This window comes from Lithobates pipiens, unplaced genomic scaffold, assembly GCF_037356315.1.
Source record: "Lithobates pipiens isolate NorthernLeopardFrog02 unplaced genomic scaffold, aLitPip1_a1.2 Scaffold_7, whole genome shotgun sequence".
NCBI classification, from domain to species: domain Eukaryota; kingdom Metazoa; phylum Chordata; class Amphibia; order Anura; family Ranidae; genus Lithobates; species Lithobates pipiens.
Window position 1 is genome coordinate 1,877,726 of NW_027507892.1, and position 13,335 is coordinate 1,891,060.

A 13,335-nucleotide genomic window follows, 5' to 3' on the forward strand; every position below is an offset into this window, starting at 1 on the left:
ATTCTTCTACATATTTTTGGTTAAAAAAAAATAAATAAATCGCAATAGGCGATTTTACATTGACAGATCCCCATTCTGTCCCTGTGAGGAGTGATCACGGGCGCCGGCCACGCGCATCGGCTCCATTGTCGCGCTGCGGGTGCCCTCTATACCCTTTAAAGCGGCCGACGTACAGCCATGGCAGTTTGCGCAGTCGTACCAACCTGCCGCAGTATAACTGCGGTGGCTGGTTGTTAAGAGGTTAAGCGTAGATAGCCAGACCAATTTTGACATTTTTGTACTGTTATTAAAAAATATATATTTTGCCTTACAGCTTTCAAACTTTTCAAAGTAGCACCAATCATTCATTTTCTGAAAGCACAGGACTGGTGGAATATAAAGATGATGCTACTGATTTTCTAAGTCCCATGATAGTTGCCCTTCCCTAATCCCTAGTTACAGCTAAAGAAGAGAAGGAGAGATTGAACGGCCTGGAGCGGCCACTAGGAGGCGCACCTTTGTAGCATCCAACCCATCCTGCAAACAGCAGGATGGAGGGGGGTCGAGGGGCCAGCAATTTCTGTGGTCCACCCCATGACTGCAAATGTAGGGGGCCCATTCCCATTAGGAACTGCATGTGAATCGCACAGGAATGTGAATCGTGCAGTGTGATTTCAGCCCCATTCATGTGCTGAAATTACACCCCCCCCCCCCCCCACCCACCAAAAGTAGTGCATGCACTACTTTTTGAAATGCACCGCAACCGCATTGCGTGATATTTTGTACCATGCGATCCGCTGAGGGCAAACGCAATGCGCTTGCGACCTGCGTTTGGGGCGTCGTTCCCTTTGCACTGACTCCAGCAGCACATTGGAAAGCAGTGCGGGAAGCCATACGGGAACAAAGCTTTCCCACGCTGCATTCTAGTGTGAATGGGCCCTAAAGGAGAACAGGAGCAGTTCTTTAAAATGAGAGGTGGCGGTATACACGAGGTATGGGATCTGGAATTGTATGGGGAGAGTTCTGTAAATAGTAACTAAAGGGGAACTTACACTTTATGTATCTCTGTAGCAGAATTGAATGTGTTTTCCCATTTGAGTGATGACTGTCTGCATTTAATTGTAACCAAACCTGTCCAGTAACTCCAATACCATGTCTGCAGTCTCTGACCATCTCTAGTATCATGTCTGCAGTCTCTGACCATCTCTAGTATCATGTCTGCAGTGTCTGTCCATCTCTTGTATCATGTCTGCAGTGTCTGACCATCTCTTGTATCATGTCTGCAGTCTCTGATCATCTCTAGTATCATGTCTGCAGTGTCTGACCATCTCTTGTATCATGTCTGCAGTCTCTGACCATCTCTAGTATCATGTCTGCAGTGTCTGTCCATCTCTTGTATCATGTCTGCAGTGTCTGACCATCTCTTGTATCATGTCTGCAGTCTCTGACCATCTCTAGTATCATGTCTGCAGTGTCTGTCCATCTCTTGTATCATGTCTGCAGTGTCTGACCATCTCTTGTATCATGTCTGCAGTGTCTGACCATCTCTTGTATCATGTCCGCAGTCTCTGACCATCTGTGATATTATAACATCCGCAGTCTCTGACCATCTGTGATATTATAACATCCGCAGTCTCTGACCATCTGTGATATTATAACATCCGCAGTCTCTGACCATCTGTATTATTATAACATCCGCAGTCTCTGACCATCTCCTGTATAACGTCTGCAGTCTCTGACCATCTCTTGTATCATGTCTGCAGTCTCCGACCATCTCTAGTATCATGTCTGCAGTGTCTGACCATCTCTTGTATCATGTCTGCAGTCTCTGACCATCTCTAGTATCATGTCTGCAGTGTCTGACCATCTCTAGTATCATGTCTGCAGTGTCTGACCATCTCTTGTATCATGTCTGCAGTCTCTGACCATCTCTTGTATCATGTCTGCAGTCTCTGACCATCTCTAGTATCATGTCTGCAGTGTCTGACCATCTCTAGTATCATGTCTGCAGTGTCTGACCATCTCTTGTATCATGTCTGCAGTCTCCGACCATCTCTAGTATCATGTCTGCAGTGTCTGACCATCTCTTGTATCATGTCTGCAGTCTCTGACCATCTCTAGTATCATGTCTGCAGTGTCTGACCATCTCTAGTATCATGTCTGCAGTGTCTGACCATCTCTTGTATCATGTCCGCAGTCACTGACCATCTCTTGTATTATTTTTATTACTGTTATGTTCTGTGTTCTGCCCCAACACTGTCCCCTCTTTATTATATTATATTATTTTATTTTCTATGTTCTGTCCCAGCATTGTCCCCTCCCTCTTATATTATATTTTATTATATTCTTTTATTTTTCTCTGTTGTGTCCCAGCACTGTCCCCTCCTTATTATATTATATTATATTACATTACATTATATTATTTTATTTTTCTCTGTTTTATCCCAGCACTGTCCTCTTCATATTATATTATATTATATTTTATTATATTATTTTCTTTTTCTCTGTTATGTCCCAGCACTGTCCCCTCATTATTATATTATATCATATTATATTATATTATTTTCTATGTTCTATCCCAGAACTGCCCCCTCCATATTATATTATATTTTATTACATTATTTTATTTTTCTTTGTTCTGTCCCAACACTGTCCCCTCCTTATTATATTATATTATTTTATGTTCTATGTTCTGTCCCAGCACTGTCCCCTCCATATTATTTTATTTTTTTATGTTATATTCTAGCACTGTCCCCTCCATATTATATAATATTATTTTATTTTTCTCTGTTCTGTCCAAGCACTGTCCCCTCCATATTATGTTATATTTTATTATATTATTTTATTTTTCTCTGTTCTGTCCCAGCACTGTCCCCTCCTTATTATATTATATGATTTTATTTTCTATGTACTATCCCAGCACTGTCCCTTCCATATTATACTATATTATATTATTTTTCTATGTTATGTCCCAGCACTGTCCCCTCCTTATTATATTATATCATATTATTTTATTTTTCTATGTTCTGTCCCAGCACTCTCCCCCCTCCTCTCCATCACACCTGCCTAACCAATCTCACACCTCGCTCTCCCCCTACCGCCCGCTCCCGTGTACTGCACCCCAACCACGTGTACTGAGCCGGGAAGCCCTCCCCCGGCTGTCTCTTTCTCCCAATACCTGCGCTGACAATGGCAGCTCTTCGCCCAGGCCGCGCTCTGATTGGCTCACGCTGTGCCCCGTGGGCGGGGCTCCGAGGGTCCGCTGGAGTCTCTCAGCTGTGCTAATTGCTTTTCCAATCCGCAGTTACCGGCGATCACTGAGCGCCGTCCGCTCTGCACCGACCTACCGGATCCCGGGACACTACACTGCGACCAGCGGACACTGCATGCAGGATCCCCCCACTACACTGCACTGTATGATCGGATACCTTCCTACACTGAGCCCCAAAGAAATCCTGCATTCCCATTGGACGGTTCAGGAGCAGACAACTTCCCTTGTAGCATGCTGGTCCTCTGTCTGCTCAGCCTTGTGCTGTCACCAGGTCAGTGCAATCACCCTGCATAGACTGCAGATCGGACAATCAGATTGTAGAGTGTATGGCCGTTTTAGAATAGATTGTACAATCAGATTGTATGGCCCTTTTAGAGTAAATTGTACAATCAGATTGCAGAACCAGAGATTGCATATAGTTGTACAGTGTGTAGCCACCCTAGAATTATACAATCAGATTGTAGAGGGTATGGTCGTTTTAGAGTATATTGTACAATTATAATTGTAGAATGTATTACCATCTTACCGTAGATTGTACAATTACATTGCAGAAGCAGAGATTGCATATAGTTGTACAGTGTATAGCCATCCTAGATTTATACAATCAAATTGTAGAGAGTATGGCCATCTTAAAATAATTGGCATACAATTGTAGAGTTTATGGCTATCTTTAAAGCGATTGCACAATCAGATTGAAGAGTGTCCGCCATTGTCGCCTGGGAGCGCGGTGGCGCCTGTGTGTGCGTTGGCAGGGGCCGTTAAAGTCTGTATGTGTCGGGTGGTCATAAAGGGGAGGGGTTAAAAGAGATTGTATAAGAGTGTATTTTTACTTTCTTATTGATTTTATTAATTTTTTTTATTATTATTGTTTTATTTTTTTGATTGATTGATATATATATATATATAATCAATTTTTTTTTTTACTTTATTGCCAACACAGTGGGGCTGATAAGCCCCCTATGTAGCGGCATAGCTGACAGGTCCTCTTTAAAGGAGAAATGAATGGTCTGGTCTGTTAGACCCCCCCCCCCCCCATGCCATCTTGAAAGAGTGCAAAGTCAGATTTTAGAGTGTGTGGCCATCTTAAAAAGGGATTGTATAAAGATTGTGCAGTCAGATTGTAATATATGTGGCCAGCTGTAGATCTGTTAACAGTCCTGGTAGTGCAAGGGTTTGCCTGATTGGATGCAAATGTAAAAAGGACGGTGCAGGTTTGTCCTCATGTTGCATAATTTTGCTAAATGTCCAGGAGATTGTACAGCGATTGTACACTCCCAGATTGCGTAGGCAATCTACTTGATATCATATAGACAATCTGATTGTACAACGTCCTTGATGTTCACCAAAATGATGCAATATGAGGACAAACCTAAACTGTCCTTTTTTTTTTATTTCAATCCAATAACTGAGGTCTTTGCACTTGCATTGTGTATTTTGTTAGATCTACAAGAGATTGTACAATCCGATTGCATAGTGTGTGGTCAGTTTAAAGCTCACCACATATGTTGCTGTCTGTTAATCTACTTTGCTTTACCAATAACTGCATAGTGCAAGGGCCTGTCTGATCTGATACAAATTGATTGGAGAAGTTGGGTAGGTCCTCATATCGTTGGAGAGGACTAGGTACGTTCTCATAGCATTGGAAAGATTGGGTAGCTCCTCCTACGCTTGGGAAAAGTTGGGTAGCTCCTCCTACGCTTGGGAAAAGTTGGGTAGCTCCTCCTACGCTTGGGAAAAGTTGGGTAGCTCCTCCTACGCTTGGGAAAAGTTGGGTAGCTCCTCCTACGCTTGGGAAAAGTTGGGTAGCTCCTCCTACGCTTGGGAAAAGTTGGGTAGCTCCTCCTACGCTTGGGAAAAGTTGGGTAGCTCCTCCTACGCTTGGGAAAAGTTGGGTAGCTCCTCCTACGCTTGGGAAAAGTTGGGTAGCTCCTCCTACGCTTGGGAAAAGTTGGGTAGCTCCTCCTACGCTTGGGAAAAGTTGGGTAGCTCCTCCTACGCTTGGGAAAAGTTGGGTAGCTCCTCCTACGCTTGGGAAAAGTTGGGTAGCTCCTCCTACGCTTGGGAAAAGTTGGGTAGCTCCTCCTACGCTTTGGAAAAGTTGGGTAGCCCCTCCTGTGCTTTGGGAAAAGTGCGGTAGCTCCTCCTACGCTTTGGGAAAAGTGCGGTAGCTCCTCCTGTGCTTTGGGAAAAGTTGGGTAGCTCCTCCTGTGCTTTGGGAAAAGTTGGGTAGCTCCTCCTACGCTTTGGGAAAAGTGCGGTAGCTCCTCCTACGCTTTGGGAAAAGTGCGGTAGCTCCTCCTACGCTTTGGGAAAAGTTGGGTAGCTCCTCCTGTGCTTTGGGAAAAGTTGGGTAGCTCCTCCTACGCTTTGGGAAAAGTTGGGTAGCTCCTCCTGTGCTTTGGGAAAAGTTGGGTAGCTCTAAGGTGGATATAAATCAAAGATTTAAAAAAAAAAAAAAAAAAAAAATCAGATCTGAGAATCTTTTTAAGTGGTTGTAAACCCTTACAAACCATTTTGATCTACAGGTAAGCCTAGATTAAGGCTTACATGTAGGTCCAAGAAATATCTCCTAAGCGGTTTAGGAGATATTTACAAAAGACAGCAGTGCGCAGGCGCACTGGGGCAGGCCGCAGATGGCGGCGGTACGCCGCGAGTGTCGGCTCCCGTGCGCATGCGCGGGAGTGACGTCATCGCTGCTCCGGTGAATCACAGCGCCGGAGCAGCGAGACCCGGAAGTCACTCCAGGATCCATGGCAGCGGCGAAGAGGAAGACGGAGGACCGCTTCAGGGGCTTCGTTCTCAGGTAAGTTATTCATAATGAGCTAGTATGCTATGCATACTAGCTCATTATGCCTTTGCCTTGCAGGTTGCTTTTTCTTTTCTTCTTTTTTTCCCATGGGTTTACAACCACTTTTAGTTATGTAGAATGAGGCTGTATATTCTGCAAGTTCAGGAATATTCCTTTATCACATTGTTTTGCAAATCTATGTACACTACAAACTGTATGATTGAATCGGTTCTGATATCGCTGTTTTACTAACCTGACGGCTTATTATCCTACATAGGAAATCTTCATTTTGTTTGCAAATATTAAAGATTCTAACTACCAACGAGGATGAGTCCTTACATTTAAAGAGCACCTGCCATTTCAGATCCATCATGGCAGCGCCCGTTAGCGGGCATCCACTCACCTGCTGCTGCCACGTCCCTCACCTTGTTGTGTCCCTGCCGCATCACCAGCCGTCCCATTAAAATGAATGGGACTGTTGGTGAGTCAATAGCGGGTCGGAGGAGGAGCTGCTGCTCGACAGAGATGACAGTTGCTCTTTAAAAATTATGATTTAAAGAGGAAGTAAACCCTGATGAGTTTACTTCCTCTTTCATTCCCTGTAAAGGCAAAGCATAATGGACTACTATGCATCGCATCGCATCGCATAGTAGTCCATTATGTGTCACTTACCTGACACAGGAGCCAGCGAAGTCACCGCTGTCCCCTGTAGTTCCGAGCGTCCATCTTCTTGGTGGGTCTCTGTGGGTCTCGCTGCTCCGGTGCTGTGATTCGCCGGAGCAGCGATGATGTCACTCCCGCGCATGCGCACGGGAGCCGAGACTCGCGGCATTGCCATCATCGAGGATGCCCCGCTCAGTGCGCCTGCGCGCCGCTGTCTACGGCGCATGCGCTGTAGATAGCGGTGCCCGTCTTCGGGCAAATATCTCCTAAACCGTATAGGTTTGGGAGATATTTCTTGGACCTACAGGTAAGCCTTAATCTAGGCTTACCTGTAGGTCAAAGGGGTTTGTAAGGGTTTACAACCACTTTAAATCAAGTTGATTTAAATCAAATCCACCCTGGGTAGCCCCTCCTATCCTTGGAGAGGTTAGGTAGCTCCTCAAATCATAATTAATCTACATTTGATTGTACAGTAAGATTGTATCATCTAATGGGGGACCCTTGGACTTAGTCATGTATGGTCACTAACCACTTAACAATTTGATTGTACAATCTCTATTGCGTCTACCATCAACTATGTAGTGCAAGGGCCTTCCTGATTGGATAGAGGTTGATTGGATAGTTTAGGTAGGTCCTCATATTACATACAGTGGTGTGAAAAAGTGTTTGCCCCCTTCCTCATTTCCTGTTCCTTTGCATGTTTGTCACACTTAAGTGTTTCGGAACATCAAACCAATTTAAACAATAGTCAAGGACAACACAAGTAAACACAAAATGCAATTTGTAAATGAAGGTGTTTATTATTAAAGGTGAAAAAAAATCCAAACCATCATGGCCCTGTGTGAAAAAGTGATTGTCCCCCCCTTGTTAAAACATACTATAACTGTGGTTGTCCACACCTGAGTTAAATTTCTCTAGCCACACCCAGGCCTGATTATTTACAGAGCACTTTCGCCCCCTTCCTTCCCAGCCCAATTTTCAGCTTTCAGCGCTCTAGCGCTTTCAGTGACAATTGCGCGGTCATGCTACACTGTACCCAAATTACATTTTTATCATTTTGTTCGCACAAATAGAGCTTTATTTTGGTGGTATTTATTCACGACTCCGTTTTTTATTTTTTGCGATATAAGCGCAAAAAAGCGGAAATTTGGAAAAAAAACTATTTTCTATTTTAAAAGAAATCCAATAAAATCAAATTTCGTCATAAATTTAAGCCAAAATGTATTCTGCTACATGTTTTTGGTAAAAAAAATTCCGTTAAGTGTATAATAATTGGTTTGTGTGATCACAGACATATGTACGCAAATGATCATGTACATATGTGTGCAGGTGATCACGTACATATGTGTGCAGATAATCATTGGGACAAGTGATTTTAGTGGGACATATGTGGGGGACATGTATGTTTTGGGGACATGTGTGTTATGGGGACATATGTGGGGACTGTGTTTACACTGTGTGGTGTGTTGTGTGTTTACACTAGACTGAAGATCAGTGAGTAAAAAGCTGTAAAAAAACAGCTCATACTCACTGATCATCAGCCGGCTGCAGCGATCTGCTCTCCTCTCCTCAGCAATGACTTCTGTGTGAGGAGAGGAGGAGCCGATTGCCTAGCAACCGGCTGTTTGTTTACATCACATGACGGCCATGATTGGACACTGCTGTCATGTGATCAGGAGGGCCAATCACAGAGCCCTCCTGCCGATCTGAGATGCGCCGTGTCCCGGTGACACGGGCGCATCGGGATCGCGCCGCTGCGCGGGCACGTGCGCGCGATCCCGCTCCTCCTGATGGACGTTCCTGAAGTCCTATCAGGAGTAGACGCCTCCCACCCGGCCGTATATGTGCATTGGCCCGGGTGGGAAGTGGTTAAATAGGAGCTGCTTGACACAGTAAGGTCCACCAGAAGATCCTTAAAAGCTACACATCATGCCGAGACCCAAAGAAATTCAGGAACAATTGAGAAAGAAAGTAATTGAGATCTATCAGTCTGGAAAGGCTTATAAAGCCATTTCCAAAGCTTTGGGAATCCAGCGAACCACAGTGAGAGCCATTATCCACAAATGGTGAAGACATGGAACATTGGTGAACCTTCCCAGGAGTGGCCGGCCGCCCAAAATTACCCCAAGAGCGCAGCGACGACTCATCCAAGAGGTCACAAAAGACCCCACAACAACGTCCAAGGAACTGCAGGCCTCACTTGCCTCAGTTAAAGCGGGAGTCCACCGGGACTCCGCGTTTTTTTTTTTTTTTTTTTAAAAGCCAGCAGCTACAAATACTGCAGCTGCTGACTTTTAAATAGTGACACTTACCTGTCCAGCGCGCCCGCGATGTCGGCACCCGAAGCCGATCGCTCGCTCGGCTGCCGGGTCCCGCCGCCATCTTGGGTATGGGAATCAGGAAATGGAGCCTTTCGGCTTCATTTCCCGGTTCCCTACTGCGCATGCGCGAGCCGCGCGGCGCAATCCGGACGGTCCCCGCTGCCTCTGGGAGCTGTGTGTTTCCCAGCAGGCAGCGGGGCACTTGCTGAAGGGGGCGGGCGCTTGCGGAACGGAGGCGTAACCTACGCTCGTTCCGCAGAGCGCTAGCCCGGAAGTGGGTGCAGTTACCTGGATTATCCAGGTAACTGCACCCCCCCTCCCCCCTGAAAGGTGCCGATTGTGGCGCCGGAGGGGGGGGGGATTCCGATGAGCGGAGGTCCATTTTAGGGTGGACCTCCGCTTTAAGGTCAGCGTTCATGCCTCCACCATCAGGAAAAGACTGGGCAAAAATGGCCTGCATGGCAGAGTTCCAAGGAGAAAACCACTGCTGAGCAAAAAGAACATCAAAGCTCGTCTCAATTTCTCCACAACACATCTTGATGATCCCCAAGACTTTTGGGACAACATTCTGTGGACCGATGAGACAAAAGTGGAATTCTTTGGAAGGTGTGTGTCCAAGTATATCTGGCGTAGAAGGAACACTGCATTTCATAAAAAGAACATTATACCAACAGTAAAATATGGTGGTGGTAGTGTGATGGTCTGGGGCTGTTTTGCTGATTCAGGACCTGGAAGACTTGCCGTGATAAAAGGAACTATGAATTCTGCTGTCTACCAAGAGATCCTGAAGGAGAATGTCCGACCATCTGTTTGTGTACTCAAGCGGAAACGAACTTGGGTTCTGCAGCAGGACAATGATCCTAAACACACCAGCAAGTCCACCACCGAATGGCTGAAGAAAAACAAAATGAAGACTTTGGAGTGGCCTAGCCAAAGTCCTGACCTGAATCCTATTGAGATGTTGTGGTATGACCTTTAAAAAGGCCGTTCATGCTCGAAAACCCTCTAATGTAACTGAATTAGGACAATTCTGCAAAGATGAGTGGGCCAAAATTCCTCCAGGACGCTGTAAAAGCCTCATTGCACGTTATCGCAAACGCTTGGTTGCAGTTGTTGCTGCTAAGGGTGGCCCAACCAGTTATTAGGTTTAGGGGGCAATCACTTTTTCACACAGGGCCATGATGGTTTGGATTTTTTTTCACCTTTAATAATAAACACCTTCATTTACAAATTGCATTTTGTGTTTACTTGTGTTGTCCTTGACTATTGTTTAAATTGGTTTGATGTTCCGAAACACTTAAGTGTGACAAACATGCAAAGGAACAGGAAATGAGGAAGGGGGCAAACACTTTTTCACACCACTGTATGTTTGGTTGATCTAAAGTTGATTTGTACGATCAGATCGTAGAGTTACGGTTTCCTACTTCTTCCTTTTAACCACTTCCCACCCGGCCAATGCATATATACGACCGGGTGGGAGCGGTCTACTCCTGATAGGACGTTCAGGAACGTCCTTCAGGAGTAGCGGGATCGCGCGCGTGCCCGCGCAGCGGCGCGATCCCGATGTGCTCGTGTCACCCGGACACGGCACATCTCAGATCGGCAGGAGGGCTCTGTGATTGGCCCTCCTGATCACATGATGGCCGTGTCCAATCACGGCCGTCATGTGATGTAAACAAACAGCCGGTTGCTAGGCAATTGGCTCTCCTCTCCTCACACGGAAGTCACCGCTGAGGAGAGGAGAGCAGAACGCTGCAGCCGGCTGATGATCAGTGAGTATGGGCTGCTTTTTACAGCTTTTTACTCACTGATCATCAGTGTAGTGTAAACACACAACACCCCACACAGTACAAACACAGTCCCCACATATGTCCCCAAAACACACATGTCCCCAAAACATACATGTCCCTAATAATAAAAACATGTCCCACTAAAATCACATGTCCCAATGATTATCTGCACACATATGTACGTGATCACCTGCACACATATGTACATGATCATTTGCGTACATATGTCCGTGATCACACAAACCAATTATTATACACTTAACGGAATTTTTTTTACCAAAAACATGTAGCAGAATACATTTTGGCTTAAATTTATGACAAAATTTGATTTTATTGGATTTCTTTTCAAATAGAAAAAAAGAAAATATTGTTTTTTTTCCAAATTTCCGCTTTTTTTGCGCTTATATCGCAAAAAAAAAAAAAACGGAGTCGTGAATAAATAACACCAAAATAAAGCTCTATTTGTGCGAACAAAATGATAACAATTTCATTTGGGTACAGTGTAGCATGACCGCGCAATTGTCACTGAAAGCTGAAAATTGGGCTGGGAAGGAAGGGGGTGAAAGTGCCCTGTATTGTAGTGGTTAAAGGTGACCATACGCTGTACAATCTTTGTTCAGTTTCCCTTAGAATTACCTATTCCGCAATCTGTTTTTAGTATCCGTTCAGGCAGGCCCTTGTACTAGTCAGTGGTAGAGCTTGTGCAATGAGATTGTACAGTGTATGTTCAGCCTTTTTTTTGTTTTCCTGAATCGGCCCCATAGCTCAGAATACCTTCAGTCGATCTTCCTATGAGCGTTTCGTAGATGTAACCCATCGGCAGACTTGAATGACCCGAATCTCATTTTGCAGCCGTGGGCCCCCCCCCCCGCTGGCAGCTCAAAGGTTAACGTCACTTTGGCAGCGCAGGCGCGCTGAACATTCCCAGATTCTGGCGTGCCGCGGTCCTCCCTCTTCCAGGCATCCCGTCTGTTTGTTCTGCTGGACCTTCCAGGTCTTCACTTGCAGCCAGGGGCTGGAGACTGCCACACATACACCAGACTTGGGAGCCGCCGAGAACACATCTGGATTGGCTCTGTGATCTCCGGCTCCAGCACATTTCTTGAATGTTTTTTATAACGCTCCCGGGTAGGACGAGGTAAACGCTGATCTGTGGTTAGAAGAATATACACCTGTAACGGAGCGTGCGTGGAGGGGGGGGGGGGGGAGATGTCACTTACTTCTGTGCTGGCGGATGAGGACCACAGGAACTAATTGGGGGACCTTGAGGCTTAAGGATGGGTTCACATCTCTGCATGGCGGGAACTGACCCAAAATCATTCACTTTCCCGACAAGCACTGCCCTTTAGCAACCCAGCATTGGAGGGCAATTCTTAATGGCACCCCCAACGTACAAACATGGTCGTGGCTCGGTGCGGCAAGTCTTTTTAGACTTCTTTTCCACATGGAAGGGCAGTCCACTAAAAAGGATTGGCTGCCCTAAATGGAACGTATTTGGAACGCGCGTGCGCTCCTTGGTTTGAGGCTACTTTCGCACCTAGGCATATTGAGAACGCATGCAAAATCGCACCACGTTCATGCGCGGTTTTCCATGCATTCAAGCGCTATGTGCGTAAGGGAACCCATTAATTTCAACGCCAATAGCATATTTCAAAACTTGTAGCACTCCAAAACAGACCTGGAAAGTTCTTGGCAACCTTTTATTTGAAGGACAACCTGCAAACTCTTCCACGGACTATCCACTCTGAATGATGATTACCTTGAGATATCTTGGTCATCACTATCAAAAGCACATCGCCAAAGATCGTGAGGCTGTCAAGTTAATTTGTCAACTTTCTAGAACTACATAACAGACTTGGAAAGTTTTTGGCAACCTTTTATTTAAGGGTCAATCTGTCAACTCTTCCAAGAAGAGTTGTTCAATCTTCAAAGAATCGCCCAATTCATGAATGACGATTACCTTGAGATATCTACTGAGCTGGTCATCAGCAGTGATGACCTTGCGTGGTTGATGATGTGCTTTGAAGTCCACCTGTCAACTTTTGTAGAACGCCAAAGCAGACATGAAAAGTTCTTAGGAACCCCCTTTGGTGTGTGTTTTTTTTTTATTTTATTTTTTTTTTTTTTAAAGGACAACCTGTAAACTCTTCCTTGAAGAATTTAGTTTTTTTTTCTACAGATAATCATAGAATTCGTGAAATATGATTACAGTGGAACCTTGGTTTACGAGTAACGCGGTTAACGAGCATTTTTAAAGAAGGGCAATTCTTCTTCTTCTTTTTTTATATTCTGACTCGGTTTGCAGAATTTCAGCTAATGGGTGGTGCAGTACCGCATTTGGCCAGAGGTGCGGGGGCGCAGGGGACACTCAGAACGGTTTGGAGCCTTTCGAAAATACTCGGAATGACTTGGAAATACTCCATTCCTTAGTGTTTCTGTGTTCAGCCGAGCTGTCCTCGAGTATTTCCGAGGCTCTCTGGCCACATGCGGTATTGCATGCAATAGAAGTCAATGCAGAATGAA

At 45.2% G+C, this 13,335-nt stretch overlaps 1 protein-coding gene across 1 annotated transcript in view; it reads left to right on the forward strand.

The window, feature by feature from the left end:
• The first annotated feature begins 3,173 nt into the window (after positions 1-3,173).
• The window catches only part of LOC143959299 (A disintegrin and metalloproteinase with thrombospondin motifs 17-like), a 435,585-nt gene continuing 425,423 nt past the window's right edge, over positions 3,174-13,335 (forward strand). The window contains exon 1 of the mRNA XM_077467981.1: positions 3,174-3,521. Coding sequence (XP_077324107.1) covers positions 3,482-3,521 — 40 coding nt within the window. The 5' untranslated portion in view covers positions 3,174-3,481. The remainder of the gene's footprint in view (positions 3,522-13,335) is intronic.